The following is a 16,754-nucleotide window of genomic DNA, read 5'->3' as shown; positions in this document are numbered from 1 at the left end:
TGACTTTACCAGGAACATATCAAACCTCTAGTACAGAAAGCTTGGCAATTAAAACTTTTTTTCCCCTGGAAGTCCTGAGTTCTGAAGCCCAAGATGCTCTTTAGATGGGAAAGCTGAGAGTTGTGACTGTTTTAAAAAGTACTTTTCCTTTTTATACAGTGGGAAGAAATTGGTGAGGTGGATGAAAACTACGCTCCAATACACACATACCAAGTATGCAAGGTAATGGAACAGAATCAGAACAACTGGCTTCTGACCAGCTGGATCTCTAATGAGGGGGCATCCCGCATCTTCATTGAGCTCAAATTCACCCTGAGGGACTGTAACAGCCTTCCAGGAGGACTTGGGACCTGCAAGGAGACTTTTAACATGTATTACTTTGAATCCGATGATGAAGATGGGAGGAACATCAAAGAAAACCAGTACATCAAGATCGACACCATTGCTGCTGATGAGAGCTTCACAGAGTTAGACCTTGGCGACAGAGTGATGAAGCTCAACACGGAGGTGCGGGACGTTGGGCCCCTGACAAAGAAGGGATTTTACCTGGCCTTCCAGGACGTGGGCGCCTGCATTGCCCTGGTCTCCGTGCGCGTGTACTACAAGAAGTGCCCGTCGGTGATCCGCAACCTGGCGCGCTTCCCCGACACCATCACGGGGGCGGATTCCTCGCAGCTCCTGGAGGTGTCAGGTGTCTGCATCAACCACTCGGTGACTGAGGAGGCGCCCAAGATGCACTGCAGTGCCGAGGGGGAATGGCTGGTGCCCATCGGGAAGTGCTTGTGCAAGGCAGGCTATGAGGAGAAGAACAACACCTGCCAAGGTAAGGGTTTGCAGGGAGGGCGCTGTGCTGAGCTTCCAAGGGGGTGGGCAGTCTGGGCTTTCTTCTCTTCCATGGTTTTTGTGCCTGGTTGAGTTGACAGTGGTGGGTCAGGTTCTCACTTCCACTGAGGTCCTTTGAGTAAGTGTTGCAGCAGGAAGACAGAGGCCTGGGCTGGATGTCGTGGCACTTGACACCCCATGCGCAGGGGCTTCTGGTGCTGCCAGCAAGGAGAATCTGGCATTCTTCTATTACCTTTGGAGCACTGTACTATTGGGTCCATGAGGCAATTGTAGTCTTATCTGTTATTTAGAGATTTATGTTATTTTTCCTCAGTATCAGGTTTTCCTTATGAGTCTTAGAAGCCCGGTTTCTTTTTTTTTCTGGCCTGTACCCGGGAATGTTTGAAGTTAATCTCTCTATGGAAGATGCATTTTGTTTTTTTATTTGGAGGAGTGTGTTTTTCTGTCTTTATCACTCTATGGGGGGCTGGGTATTTGATGTGGTGTGAGTTGATTGATTTTCCTCTCTGGTAAATAATTTAATACAAAGCTGCTCAGCTGTTCAGAGTTAAACTTAAAGCCCCACTGATAAAAATGCTTCCATATGTGCTGAAGTTTTCCCACAAGTAGCTGGCTGAAGTTGCCAGATTGCTGGTCAGCATAGTCTCCTGAATCATCAGAGGCCTTGTGCAAGAGATCTAGGGTATCTAAAGCTCAAGACTTTAAAAAGAATACTTACAAAGACAACAGTGTACTCTGAGTGTACAATATCATTTTGTGGTTTGCTGTATTACATGCTTGTTTATAAAATTTGCCCTTCTGTTGTAAATATGTAGCAGGTAGCCTAAAACTAATTTGCTTGCAAAAGAGAAGGTAAACAATGATTTCAATACAGTTTGCTCTTTGCAAAATTAATATGTATTGGTTATCTGTTCTATCTCAATTGGCTTGTCTTTGCAGTCACTTAATAATGGATTGTAATAGATACTGTGGGGAAGGCAGAGGAATTCCACTTCAGCTGAAGTCTGTGTTGCATTTTCTCTTCACCTCTCTCCAGACACTGATTGTTTGTAGTGCAGTACAAAGAATAGATCAGTGCATATCCACAGCAAACTGTGGTCTTGATCCTTTAGTCCTTGGTCACAAGCTTGTGACCCTGAAGATAGTTCAAATCTCTTCAAAGGTTGACATAGAGAGAAAATGTAAAATTTGAGAGAAGTGTTTGTGTTGGAGAAACCTCTACTAAACAGCATGTGGAGTGGTATTTTTGACCAGAATAGTATCCTTTTTCTACAGATGTAGTCAATGCAGCAAAATCTGTCTTGATTTTGCTTTTCCTGTGCTAATAAAGATATTTCTCCTTTTAGGGGGGGAGAAGAGACTGACTCCATGTTTGATACTGTACAATGGGGGAGCTAAGATCAACATTATTCCAAGTTGAGGAAATACAGACTGCCACAGATGAGGAATGTTGGTTGATAGATCAGCAAGGTTTTGCTTAATTATGGCAGAAAATATCATGTCACAAAATGACAAGACACAGGTCTGGTGCTAGGTTTAGAATTTTTGGAGGAAAGGAGTCCTCTATTAGTCACCCTTCAAGTCCTGTCCTCTGATGCTACATTTCTCAAAGCACACTTAGAGGTCTCATAAAAAAAAAACCAAAAACCAAAAAAAAAAAAAAAAAAAACAAACCAAAAACACCAAAAAAAAAAAAACCAAAAAAAAAAACCCCAACCAAAAAAAAGCCCTCCCCCCCCCCAAAAAAAAAAAAAAAAAAAACCAAAGAAACCCCCACTATTAAAAAAACCAACTATGAACCAAAACAGCAAACCCAAAAAATACAGGTTTAAATCAGAAACCTTCAATGAGACTATCATTGAAGAAGCTGGGCTGCCTGTAGAGGAATTGCAGTGTTGAGATAGCAATCTAGGATGTGCTTTCAGAAGACCTTAGTGATAAAAGGCTGTGCTTTCTGGTTTTGGGTCTAGGTTGGTATTTTTTTAATTTGTTTTTCTTAAGAGGGCAGTATGTGGCCTCTCAATTTATGACTGTGTTGGGTAGGGCTGTGATCATAATTAAGAAGTGTAAAGATGCTTTGTGGCGGTTTATCCCTGCTCTGTTCCTAAGGTATATTCACATAAACTGCTCTTTATCTCACCTACAGACAGGATTTTTATCACTTTATTGCTCTAGAGGTGTTAAAACCAGTAATTCTCTTTTTTTTTGTGTGGGGTAGCCCTAAATTCCATCACCAAATCAATGGGACTTGAATGCCTATGGCAAATTCTGTTTGAGGGCCCCATTTGGATGTCCTGTGTTTACCCCAGGTCATTGTGCCAAGCTTTCCCTGCTGGTTGGCTCCAGGATGCTCTGTTGATAGGAGGCATTCAGCCTTAGGCAGTTCAGGAGGTCTGTACCCAGCATGTGTGGGAGTTCATGTCAATATCCCATGTGAATAAAACACTTTCTGGTTTGGTGATTGTTACATTCACAAAAACAGGACTGTCTTCTAGGACAGAAGTAAACTTTGCATCTCTGAGCAGAGTAAGTAACACCAAGAAAGGTCCTGTGTATTTGTAAATGCTGAACTTTTTTTCCACGGCCTGATTGATGCTAAGGAAATGCACTCCATGCTCCTGGCTGATATAGTGGTGGTTTTGGCACTCTGCTGTGTAGCTTTCACAAACACCTAAATAACTTCTGACCTTTGGTTTGTAAATCACTTGGGTGCATCTTGCAAGTGGTCTCCCAGTTTGCTTTCACTTAGTAAGCAGGTTTTTCATCACCGTGCTTTGGGAAACATTTTCAACCCAGAAGAGCCTGGCTTTGTTTATTAAAATTTCTCCTGCAAAGATGACATTTTCCAATCTCTAGTGTCACATCTGGACAGAGCAGACTACACTCTTTTATTAGAGGTGATGTAAATCCCAGTCATCCTCACAAACATATGGGAACTATTGAAATCCCTTCTGCCTACAAATCATTAATTGGCAGTGATGTTCTGAATTCATCATCTTGTCAGCAGGGTTCCTGTTTGAAGAAGGCACTGACAGTAACAGCTGAGCAATTTCTCTCACTGGGGACTCTGAGGTTGTAAATATGACATGGTCTAATCTCCTTATATAATGTGCTCACTCTGTCAATTAATATAGGCAGCTAGGTAGTAGTTACTGTAAAAAACCCAAAACTATTTGGATTTTTACACCTCTTTTGGCAACATGGCACATTTATCAGCAACTGCTAGGGACAGCTAGAGGTAAACTGTGACTGTGTTAGGACATGTTTGTAAAGGACCAGTGTTGAGGTTCATTATTCACAAGAATATATTGCTGTGCTAGTTAATAAGAGAAATTTAAGCAGTTGCTCTGTGAATTTGAATGCTGGCTTCCGGAGTGGTGGTTTGGTAGCACTAAAGGACTGATGGTTATGGGCTTTGCCTCAGTTCAGCTGGTGCTTTCTGAATGGATCCTTGAGGAAAATGCCCACTTTCAAGTCTGCCTGGCCAGTTTCAAGTCTCCTAATGATGGTCTCTGCCCTAGCAGGCAATAAGCAAAGCTGAGGGACAGATCTGAAAATGCTGTAAAAATTGGTGTAGTGCCACTGACATTTCTCCCTTTACCCATTTATGGGTTTGACACAAAAAAAATTGTCTGCCCAATCTCTGCTTTCCTTGCTCCTGCCCTGGCATAGGTGAGTTTTATTGTAACTTCAGTTTTAGTTGCTTACTGTAAATATCAGTGCTCAAACCATTGGGGTTTGTGTAGGAAATGACTACTGTGACAAGGGCACCTTCTGGCACTTCTCTTTGTATTCATCCTCACCTTCAGCCCAATATGTTTTCAGTGAGCAGCAAGAAGTATTTATTTTTATGCCTTTAAAATCAGTTGAGCCCATGCAACTGGAAGAGTGGGGATGTTGACATGTTAAGCTAATGAGAGCCAAACACATCTGCAGTGGTGAGGTCCTGCTAGTGTCCAGTGGGCTGCAAATGTAATTGATTTTGCAGAGCCTGATCCTTTTTTTCAGATGACTTTAGAGCTGAAGCACAAATAAATTAAATATTTGAGTAAAGAAAAAAATGGAAGAAAACTCTACAGAAGGAGAACCAAAGTGAAAAGGTGAGTAATGAGTTCAGGAGGTCATGACACTCTCCTTTCCAAGAATTGGTGCATGCTGCCACTTGAAGAGGCATCAAAAGGAGTACAGCTGGTTTTAGCCAGCTAGCAGGTATATAGACAAGCTTAAAGATGTTAGAGGGGGACAAAATAATGGAGGAAAACTCAGTGATATCTTTCTTCACCCTTGATGTCTTCTGAGGAAGAACATTGAAACTGAGGGCTGGAGGAAAGATGGGTTGGGGTATATAGTTTGTGTTTGGAAAGGAGCTGCTGCCAGAAAAAATATCTGGATGATTTTTTTTTTTTTTTGGTAAAACATCTCTAGAATGTTCAAGCCCTTCTGCTGGCTTAAATGTTGATGTTTGTTTGATTATTTTTCCCTTAATCAACTTTGCTGAACATACCTCAATGCATTTACAAAACCATATTTATTTTTGCTGATTGTTCATACTTGTCTTGTGATTTAGCTGAGTCCTTGCCAAGAGAAATGAGTTTCTTACAGAAAACAAGGGCTGCAGAAAAATGTTGTGTTCACAGGTCATTTATTTTGGACTTAATTAAAACTAATTGACACCTAGCTTATGTGGTTTAGAAGTTTACCTGCTGAATCAGTTCCTGGATGATTTTGTTGCTAGCTGATTGGGGGTGAAGCAGAGCTACTCATCTTGCTCCAAAAGCAGAGCAATCAGTGCAGGCTGTTTGAAGGCACTTTCCCAGAGCAGTGATTGCCATCCCGTTGATGAGCCACTCGAAGGACACTCACAGGCAATTGTTTATTTACAGCTGTGCAGGAGCGAGCAGGCAGAGGTAGTGACCCTTGGCTGGTGAGCAGCAGAAGGTACCAGCTGTGAAAGGGTGGGAGACAACTGAGAACTTAAAATGGAGTGATGGCAGAGCCATGCTTTACAACTCTTGTGTTTCTGAGTCTACACAGCACCTATCCCAGAGGCCTGATGTGAATAAAAGAGATAGCTGATACCACAATAAAGAAAAGCCTGTGTATTTGCATATTATGTGTGGTTTTCTCAGGTGACACAGTGCAGGACCTCAGCCATTGCCTTCCCTATCCCCTTATTTCTAGAAATGGAAATGGAAATTCTAGAAATAAGGGGACAGGGAAGGCTGCTGCACAAGTAATCTTATTTTGAAACTTGGTCTTTTGCTCCAGAGCAGACAGTGTTTCTGGTTTTACACCTGATATACCTGCAGTAGGGGGGCAGCTTTTCTTCAGTCCATTCCACAACTTGCCTGCCTCTCTGCCTCATGTTGGCTGAATTCTCTCTCTTTCTGTCCCCCCTCCCCTCCTCCTTGTTACCTATGCTAGAAAGGCAGCATACTGCTAAATCCTGCCTGTCTTGTGGGAGACTTCCCAGCTGGGACTCAGGTGGATAAGGCAAGTGTGCTTTTACCTTTGTAGGGGAGTGGAAAACAAGCAAAGTCCAGGGATGATAAAAAGAAAGAAAAAAAATCTCTTTTTAATTGTTCTACTGGGAGGTGATTACATGGCAAGAAAAACAGTGATGGAAATACTTGGTATATGGAGAATACTAAATCTGGAAGTAGAGTTGCCCCTCCAGGGAGTTCTTTGCCCATCATTCATACTTCTTGTGCGTTTTTCTGATTAAAACCAAATTGGCTGGGAATATAGCATGCTAGGTGTTTATATAATTATGAAGTACCTAGTTAATTTTAATTAGTCATAAACCCAGCCACTGTCAGAATAGCTGAATTTTTGGCCACACAATGTGTATTCTCTTTTCAAATGTAAAGAAAGTCACTTGAATACAAAATGCAGTTGTCACTGAAGGGAGAATGGGCTTTATTCTGTAGAGAGGTGTGTGCATGTATATATTTAGGTGTTTTGTTCTGCAGCTGAAATAATTAACAAGAGCAGGGGAATGTTTTGCATAGATCAAAATTGTATTGCAGCAGGACTGAATAAATATTACTGTCTTTGTTTTGGTTTGTGTGGGTGTATTTGCCCTCCTTTTTGTAGGAGGCACGGTGTCCATCTATGTGCAATGGTTTATGCTTTACTAATGAGCTGTAACTTTCTGCACTACCTTGTATACTCATAACCCCAAGGACTGAAGATCTTTTCCTTGTTCTGCAGCAATGTTTTTAGGCTGCTGCTTTGACCAACTTAACCTTCCTGCTCTTTGCAGTCTGGCAGCTGTGCAGTCACCTTTCAGAAGGACAGTTAAGAAGTACTTTATTCCCTTCACCAAGTGTAGATTGAGCATTGCAAACAAAATAAGGTTTGGAAATGGCTTCAGAAGTGTAAACTGTGAAGGTCATATTTGCTTCTTAACCATAAGATATTTTGGGACAGATCTTAGGGTATGCTTTTTAGTCTGGTCCTAGATAACTAAATGATATTTACTTGAGTGCTGCCTTTGTTTGGTTTTATCATTCCTCAAGATACTGTATCCATTGGTAGATGAGGGAATTCGTTAAATTATGGGTTGGCAGAGGTGTTGCAGGACAAAAGGAGTGTTGGCCATGGTGTGGTTGGATTCCTTTGATTGCCAGCTTTGACTTTGAATGGCTTGGAAACAGCTCACTTATTAATTATGGTTTTTTGAAACAATTAAGGACTCTGGAAACCCACTGAGGATAAAGTGCATGAATGCTTGTTGGCAATGCAGTGAATTTAATTGCCTTGATTTGAGATACAGCTGTGCCCAGCTGCCCACTCTGCCCCAGTGCTGGAAGCTGCTGCTGGCTCTGTAAAACTGGATAGTTTGCCCATGACTGATGTGATCAGTGGAGTGCTTGTCCTGATGTCCTGGCCTGGGGGCACTCTCCCTAGATGGTCATCTGTGGCAGAAGGGTCACTGCAACCACTAGAACTGCCAAGGGTCTGCTAGAGCTCGTTTGTCAGAACCCTCATTCCACCTAATTTATATGGGTATTAAAATGAAGTGGTACTATTGGTTTGCTCATAATTTGGGTTTTCGGTTTTGTATTTCTCATTTAGAAACATTTAGCAGTAGTTAATGATGTGTTGACATTTCAATAATAAGCTTTCTTCTCTGCATGCTTTACATCTTGACTGTTTTCACTTGCTCTGGGTTAAAATTGAGGTTGAAATCCAGGCTCCACAAAAGCAGGCTACAATTGTGTCTTGTATGGACAGATTCACAGCTTACATTTTATTTTATTTCTTTAGCTGAATAAACTTGTATCCTTTACAAGGTAAGTGTTCAGTAGAATGAAGTAAGAGCAATGAAACTGCAATACATATGTCTGTAGAAAGAGTTCAATCTGCTCTTCATGATAAAAGAGATACCCATTTATTTTGCTGGAAGATTGTTCATTTTTTGTCTTTGAAGAAGTTAATCTAGTATAGACAGAATTGTATGTATGAACAACACGGGGTTAAGATTGTATTGAACATGGTTCTGATGAGCTTCCATTTTTGATTTCCCTCAGGGTGGTTAAGAGGTTTTTAATATTGGAGCAAACTCAGAGGGGTAGGTGTTACATAAACCCCAAAATGTATACACAAACAGATTAGAGAAAAAAAACAAACAAACAAACCAAGGCAAAAGAGGCAATTCAAGGCTTGGGGATGTCCTTTATTACTTTCATACACCTGTCTTTATAAATTTATGTCCTTAAAAATACAGCTGAAGTTTGAAGAACTGGGATTTGAGATGACAACTTTCTTCTCACTGTAAATGACAGTCAATCAATTTAATGCCAAGAAAATTCTACTTCCCTTCTCCTGAAAACTCAGGCTTTAAGAGCTGCAGGTAAGTGGCAGTATCAGGACAAGCTCCCTGGCTGGGGGGTTTGAAAGGAGACTGTCCCTGCCTGCATGCCTCCTCATGCCACCCATAGTTATGTTCCTGGAAGCAGGATGGGTGGGAGAGGATACACGTCAGCAGAGCACCTTCATCTGCATCTTCATGCTCCTCACAGAGCCTGCTGTGGCAGTGGTGCTGGTGGTGGGCTCAGCCTCCCTGACACTGGTTTCCCTGACCAGTGTGGCACTGGGGCTAGTGCTGACTTGAGATGTGACCCATGCTTGCAGTGACACTTGGAGGGGTATCCTGAGCCAAGTCCTCACAGAGGCTTTGACTAGCTTATGAGTGGTTTTGCTGCCACTTGAGAAGTGAGTTTTTCACTGTGAGGAAAGAAACAGTTAATGCAGGCTATTAAAACTACTTCCAGGTCATGTGAAGGGCTTTCCTCTGTTGGATCTTCAACTATCCACTTCATGAAGTAGGTCAGAGTCACTATTTCTGGTTTTACAAATGACAGCCTTGGGCTGGAGACTGAGTTATTCAATGCCATTCAGAGACCAGAACCTGAACCAGGATTTTGGGTATCAGTGCTGTGCTCAATCTCATGTGCTCTTTTTATGCCCTTAGACTTATCTAAAGCCCTTTTAAGATCATTTCTCTCTAGGTGGATTCATTGGGAAATAACGATGAAATTAACATTCCTCTAGAGATGGAATTTGGACAGAAATTGTCATTTCAAAAGGCTTGCTTTTGTACCTCAGGTAGATGCTTTCTTTCAAAAAACCACTTGGCCTGGAGGTGCACTTTCTGAACAGGACTCTCACATCACCTAGATGCTCTGCCTAGTATGGCAGCTGTGCTAAGGAATTCACCTCTACCCAAGAGTTCATTTCACTGCCAAAACATCAGCATTATTGACTACCAGACACTCTGCATATATATACAAAAGCATCCCCCGCCCCAGCAGACTGTCCAGTCCCTCTGCATGTGTGTGACTGGTATTTGTGCAATAAAGGGAGCCTGTCTAGGGAGCCAACATGATCTTTGTTGAACTCCAAGTGATGGTTGCTCCCCAGGTGAAATCACTGTCTCCTGCCTGGGCTGAGGAGTCACTCTGGTACAGCACTAATTCCACAAATTACACATTAGAGTGCTCACACCAGATTGGACAGTCTGTCATCCCATTGCAGTGGTGACAGGGGTCACAGTGCTGCCTTCGAAAGCTGCCTGGAAAGGAAGGTTTTTAATTACTGCAGAGCATGGGGAATGTGCTAATTTGTAATTTGGTGGAAGCAACCTGCAGGCTGCAGCTTCCCAGCTCCAAACTGCTTCTCAGATAGCTTGCAGCCCAGGCAGTAATAGAGCTAGGAGTGTGGGCTTCATTACTGCTGGGGCTCTGGCAGGTTCAAGAAGCGACAGCAATGCTGGAATCTTGGGACAGGAGCCAGTGTTTTATTAGTATAAATCCAAGGCAATTGGGCATGTTAATTACTGGAAGGAATTCACAGCAGGGAGGAAGAGGTCCAGGATGATGGGGAGATGCCATATATAATTGCCAAGGTCCACAGATGCCCTGTGACCCCGTGCTGCTGGGAATTCCTGCATTGCAATGGTTGACTTGCAGCAGATTGAGTGTTGTCATTGCAGGCTGCAATGTCTAGAGCAAAGTGCCTGCAGAGGGAATATGAGGCAAAAATAGCTTAAGGCTCACAGAGTACTGTGGCAAAAATAATCATGGGACCCTCCAGTACCAATTCAGATGTTGGTCAGGGCATTTGTAGGCACATGAGTGTGCTGGTAAGGGGTAAGCAGACAAGTGATGTGGTTTTACTCTTCCTGTCCTACCTGATTTTGAGTCTGCTTTTTGCTCAAGCACTTGATGCTCTTTTACTGCCAGAGCAGATGATCAGCAAGAGAGTCTTTATAGAAGTGAAATGCTACAAAGCTATGAAGAAAAAGGCAGGTGTCTATCTTGCAAAGTAATATTTCCCTCTCTGCCCATCTGATGTCCTCAGTCAGGCTCAGATAAAAGCTTTTCTTCCCTCCCTGGGCACAAGACTAGCCCATATTATTTATTTATTTGTAATTTTTTTTTTTTTAGAAGAGCTTTTACATTATTTTTCTTTGCTTTCACAGTTCAAGCATGATTTAATGTGTCAAAACTAGTTTGCTTAGCTGGCCTTGATTATCTTGCATACTTCCACTAAAACAGGGCAGTCATCCTTCCAGGCACTGCTGCTGCCCAGACAAATGAAGTGTCACAGCAGCTAGGACCTGCTCTTGTGTTGTGACAGCAGCAGCATCCTTCAACAAAGCCGTCAGCAGGGAATTTAGACAGGGGTAAAGCCTACAGATATGGCTTGGGTCAGGGCAGCGTGGGCCCACACAGGCAGATGTGGAGACACGCTTATGCTCGGGAGACTTCATCGATCATTCATGTGCAAAGGCATTCTGGTCCAGACTGAGAGTCTAGCTAGTACTAGAGAGAGAAAGAAACCATCCTGTTGGTGCCTGCACTAGTGAGCCTGGCAGAAATAACACTGAGACCTTGCTGCAGGCTAGTGCTGCCAGACTGATACATCTGGCTGCAGGTTTCCTGGCAGAAATGAATTGCAGTGTGATCTTTTGCATTTTGTAGTCAGTGGGGATTTTATCATTGATTTTGGTGAGAGGGAGATGATAATCCTTTATGATATGTTAACTAAATTATTTCCTGGCCTAGATCTTTATTAAGTGTCGTGCTGACTGCCAGCAGAACACAGCCTATAGGAAGGAAATTTGATTCATGATAATTGGTATAACTCAGCAAGTGGTCTGATCCTGATCTCCTCCAAACTTCCCAAATATCAGTTTCTGGCATTTTGTGGTTGTCTTTTTCTCAGGTAATGCAGGAGGACACAGGTTAAAGTTCATCCACCTGTTTCTGCACTCTTCTCCATTGAACAGAGTAGGGAAAAATTTCGAGTCACTTCTCACTCTAATTAGTTAAAAATGGCATAGCAGCCCTTGAGCCTGGCTGCAGGACATGGTGCATTGTAGGAAGCCTTCCCTAAGGTGCTGCTGTGTGCTCAACTGAGCAAGAGCTCTGCACTTGGCATCCTCATCATTGATGTCTTCGGGCTCTTGTCTCCTGGATGCATCAGTAATAACACAGTACTCAGCAGTCAGGTCAGACATCTCCTGGTGTGTTTTTGCTGGGGTGTGTGGGATGGCTGCCAGCTGGAAATCTGGTGCTCGGGGTCTAGTGGAATCGTTGTGTGAGTCTGTTATTGATGGAGCTCTGACCGTGGCTAATGGCATTGACGAATTGTGTCATCCTGATGGTGAAGGCATTGGGTCATGCATGGCTCTGAAATGCAGCGTGTTAAGTGCACTGGTAGATGGGGGGAAGTGCTCCCTGCCAAATCCTGCCCTTCCGAAATACTGTGGGACTCTTTGATTTGACTTGGTGGCCTCTTCTTGTCTTCTGTTTTGTTTCTTTGGCTTGGGTTTTGTTTGGGGGGTTTTTTGTTGTTTGTTGGTTTGGTTTGGTTTGGTTGTTTGCTTGTTGTTTGGGTTTTTTTGGTTTTTTTTGTTTTGTTTTGTTTTTGTTGTTGTAGTTTTAGTTTTTTTGTTGTCTTTTTTCCCAATAAAAGACTATGCTAGATCAGACCTTGGTTGTAAAACACTGGCCAGTGTTGTCTGGCAACTTGATTCCATGACTCTGTAAACTGGCACAAAAAGTGTTTCTCAAGATCCCTGTTCATGTCTCCTTCTGTGTCTTCAGCCATTCAGGTATGTGCAAGTCATTTTGCTGTACTTTGTGGGCACTGTGCACACAACTAAAAACATGATGCCTCCAATGTGGCATCTGTGTTTAATATCTTGTGTAGCTCTGTGCTAGGAAGAAAAATGAGTATTTTACAAGAAAAGACAAACTAGCCCAAACAAGAATGAATGTTTTCAGGTGAAGGCATTTGCTCTTAGATTGGAGGCATAAAAGCACCAGCTTAAAGTTGGGGCGTTCATTTCCTCTGAGCTTACTGTATTTTGCCACTCTGGTAGGGAAGAAGCAGAGGCAGCCCAACATTTGCACTGCAATTCTGTCTGTAGAACTGAGTGTGCATTGAGGGATTTAGTGAGAGGCACCCTGTTACTGCTTGTGTGCTGCTGGCAGGTGGGTGAGGGCCCATGGAAAGCCAAGCTAGAACAGCTCTGGTCATGGAGTCACCTTCAGTGTTTTGCACTGCCTACATGCATGAAAACAGTGTGGGCTGTGAATATAGAGAAACAAAAATACTCCTGAAAGTTTATTGAGAAAAGGCTTCTGGTTTAACAATTCAAATTCTAAATGTTTCAAAGACTGATTTCCAGATGCCATTGGGAAGAGTGTCAGGCCACATTCAGATTAGCCTTATTGTTCCATAATATCTTACTGGAGTACAAGGTTAATTAGTACCATAGGCAATATGCATTATTCATCACAGCAATCAGGCTTTTCTTCTGTTGGTCTGTTGTATGCTGCAAATGTTTTCCCTTCCATTAACAAATTCTTGATGTATCATTTTCAAATTTAATCCTGCCAAATCATATTTGTGATATATAAATTATCTGGACACTCTGATACTGATGAAAAAATACTTCAGGTGTCAAAAGTACTATAATTTTAATGTTTAACTCCTAGCTTGCTTGGGCATAAACCTGAAGGATCATGGGAGCTACAAGATGATTTTATTAATGCCCATCTTCAACCTGCCCCAAACTGGGGATAGCACTAGTGACACAAGTAGTGCAGTTGTTTATAGTAGTGTTTTCAGTGCTAATGATCAGCAGTATTTTGTTGCAGGCATACAGTGCTGAACTTGTGTTGCTGCTATGGTACTGTGGCTTCTTGCAATACTCCAGCATCTCAGTTCCTGACATTTGTGGCAGGGCAAGGCTCTTTGCAGCAGGGCTCCTTCAAGCAGGAGGGCTAAACATGAGGTGCTCTTGGCTCCTTTGCAGAGCCAGGGTCCCTGCCTTGCTCCAGGGTGCCATGTGGGCTGCAGCTGTCAGCACTGGCTGGCAGGTTTGCAGAAGGTCCAGCAAGCCGTGGTTTTCACTTGCAAGGTGTGTTTGTGGTGCAGAGGGTTTGGCCTTTCTTTCTCACTTGGAGAAACCAGCACTACCTCATCCTCAGCTGGTAGTGTGTCCACTGAGAAGAGTCATGCAGGAGGAGGAGTTACACAGTGAAGTGATTCATCTGATCCTTGCTCATTTTCACCCCTGGGGTCCTGCTGCCCTCTTTGTCCAGCATTCCGGAATCTGAGTCAATCCCATATCCTGAGATTACTGTGTTGAAGATGCCTGGCATAGCTACTGGAGCAGCACTTGGAAAACATGGTGATCCCTCTCTGCCACCACACCTACTGAAAGTATAGTGTTAGTCTGAAAGATATCTGAAACTTGTTTCACTGCTGCTTTCGAGCTCTGATGTTTCACCCTGCCTGCCTTCTGGAAGAGTTTTCCAGCCTTCTGTCAGCTGTACACATGTGCATTAAAGTGTGTGGATAGGTATTAGGAGGCAAAACTGAGACACAAAACTGGGTCACTTGCTAAAGATCACACAAGCCAATTTTGATGGAGCTAGAAGGCACAGGCTTCCTGCTTCTGCCATCCTTGCTTCAAGATCATTAGCAATTTTTCTCATCTCTCTTGCTGTCCTGAAAAGGACTTAGGCACTTCCTTTCTAACATAAGATGGGGTGGCCTCCTCGCACGGCTGGGCATGTCTTGCAAAGTGATGTTGTGCTGTCAGGGCCCTGGGGGAGTAGCTTGAACTGACATGGCTGGAGGATAAATATGGCAGATTTCTACCTTAAATAGCCTGTGGCAACAAATCCACTGCTCAGGCAAGGAATGCTTGAGATTCCTTTGTGTTCACATCTGCAAGTAAATATTTTCCGGCAGCCCTGACTCATTTCCCTTCTGCCCCTCTTGTTTTGTATGTGCATTGTTCTCCCCTCCTGACTTTCCCTTTAGGAGGAGCCAGCTTAGGTGGCTGCTTTTCTGCTTGCCTCCTCCCGGCTGGCATGGAGGGGAATTCCTAGGGCAGGATTTCCACAGTGGAATGCAAAACACAATGTTTGATTTGTGTCAGATAACAGAAAAGGAACAAATGCTTTGAAAGCGAGTACCCCTGGTGTGTCCGGGGCTTTCTGGGGCAGTTTGGAAACAGCTTTTAAGTGAGAACAGGCAGGTGGATAAGTGCCCAAATTACACTTATCTGTCAAACAACTAGCAAATGTCTGTGGTCTTTGATTTAGATGCTGTTGTGATATAAACAAATGAGCAGTCACAGGACTGTAAAACAGTGATGATGAGTATTATTCTTTTCTCCTGATTATTACCCACTGCTTTGAAACAAGTAGTTGAGATTCTTGTCAAGACCTCTGCTCTTGTGTAAAAGTGCAATTGTAGAGCAATTCTGATTGCTCCCAGTTAAAAAGGAATACATGCAATGTATCCTTAAAAGTTGGTTGTAGGCAACAGAATAATAAGTAAAATGCACATAAAGTATAATTATGTAAATCACCAAAAGTGGAATGGCTTAATCAGCTTAGTCTTTAAGAGTCACATCAACAGCTTATGAGCTTTGATAAATGTGCAGTGTATAGATCCTACTTTGTAGCACACTGTTCCAACATAATGGCAAAGGAATCTAATTTTTTGAATAATTTCTGAGGACAAACCTAAAAATTCACTGCATTCGGTGGTGTGTGAATTTAGTGTTGTGTTAAATCACCATGGGTAAATGTATTAATGAGAGAAAATCTTCTGCAGATGCTGCATCCATAGATCTCTGAAATAGCTTGTGGGGGCAAACACTAGATTATATGGCTGATAAATAATAGAAGAGTTTCACTGCCTCTCTTCCTCTCCCTTTTCTTAGGTTTACATGACATGAGCTCTGCTTGGAAAAAGTAGAATGGCATTAAGTCTGTACCAAAATGGAACAAAAGCCATAGTTTTTCCAGAGAAAAGTTGTATTTCTGTTTTGGAGCACTTGGTCTATATGTGTGTGAGTCTGAAGGCAAGAAAAAGCTATTTATTGCCACAGCTGTCTCACACCATGAGTAAAGAAAGAACAATGAAATCAGAGAGTGTGCATAGGAAGGGAAAAAGGCCATCATCTTTGCTTCAGCCACACAGATATAACCAGCCACTTGAGAATCTGCCTGTTTCTGATGTCCTTAAACATGCAAACAACACATACACCTGAGGCTGTGCCCAAAGGAGGGGAGGTCTGTTCCAGCCAGCAGCGCAGATTTGGGACATGGCACACCCAGGAACCTACTGATGTGGCATTTGGCAGGTGCTGTGGATACTCTGTTGTATCTTTCCCTTGTATTTATATCTGATAAATGCATTACATCTTCTTGTTAAAGAAGGATGTGGTGCTGGTGCTAATGAAAATGACCCCATAAACTCAGGTTTATCCTCTTTTTTTTTTTTTTTTTGTTTTGGACTCTGCTTTGATAGTTTGTTTTCTAATGGCAGCAGGAAATTAAAGTCTCCTAGATGCTTTTAAAATGACCATGTTTGGAAATATTTTGAATCTTCATTTCTTAAGGAAAAAGTATCAGGTTCTGCTGTTAATAGTTTGTTTGTGTTTTGTAAAGGGCAATAAGGAAATGTAGGATTTCCTGGGCTTTAAAACAGCAACAACATCAATGTTAGTAGCAAGGCTAACACAAGGCTTCTTCAAACACAAGGGAGTTTTGTGGGTGATGATGAAGAAAAAAGGACTGAGCAGTCAGTCTCAGTTATGCTTCTTGTACAATTGCCTTTCTGAGGTGGAATTTCCAGGGCTTTTGTCACCAGATCAGATATCTGTTGTACCTTGGGGATGTCATTATCTTCATTTGGTAATGGGGAGCAAAACAACGAAAGGAATTGCCAAAATCATGCATCATTCAGTGGAAAATCAGGCCTCCCAATCTCATAGTGTACTTTCTAAACTGCATGCCTGTGCAGATACATGACTGCTATTCCTTCTCATTAGTGAGTGTAGGCATGTGTCTTCTGTATTTTAGCTGATC

General features: G+C 42.6%; 1 protein-coding gene across 11 annotated transcripts in view; it reads left to right on the top strand.

Moving 5' to 3' along the window:
* The window catches only part of EPHA5 (EPH receptor A5), a 193,165-nt gene that overhangs the window by 43,511 nt on the left and 132,900 nt on the right, over positions 1–16,754 (top strand). For all 11 annotated transcript variants that reach the window (XM_071431710.1, XM_071431709.1, XM_071431704.1 and 8 more), the window contains exon 3: positions 160–823. In XM_071431710.1, coding sequence (XP_071287811.1) covers positions 160–823 — 664 coding nt within the window. The remainder of the gene's footprint in view (positions 1–159; positions 824–16,754) is intronic.

This window comes from Agelaius tricolor, unplaced genomic scaffold (assembly GCF_023055355.1).
Source record: "Agelaius tricolor isolate 1412-34295 unplaced genomic scaffold, bAgeTri1.0.p SCAF_8, whole genome shotgun sequence".
Taxonomy (NCBI): Eukaryota; Metazoa; Chordata; class Aves; order Passeriformes; family Icteridae; genus Agelaius; species Agelaius tricolor.
This window is presented reverse-complemented; position numbering and strand designations above follow the sequence as displayed.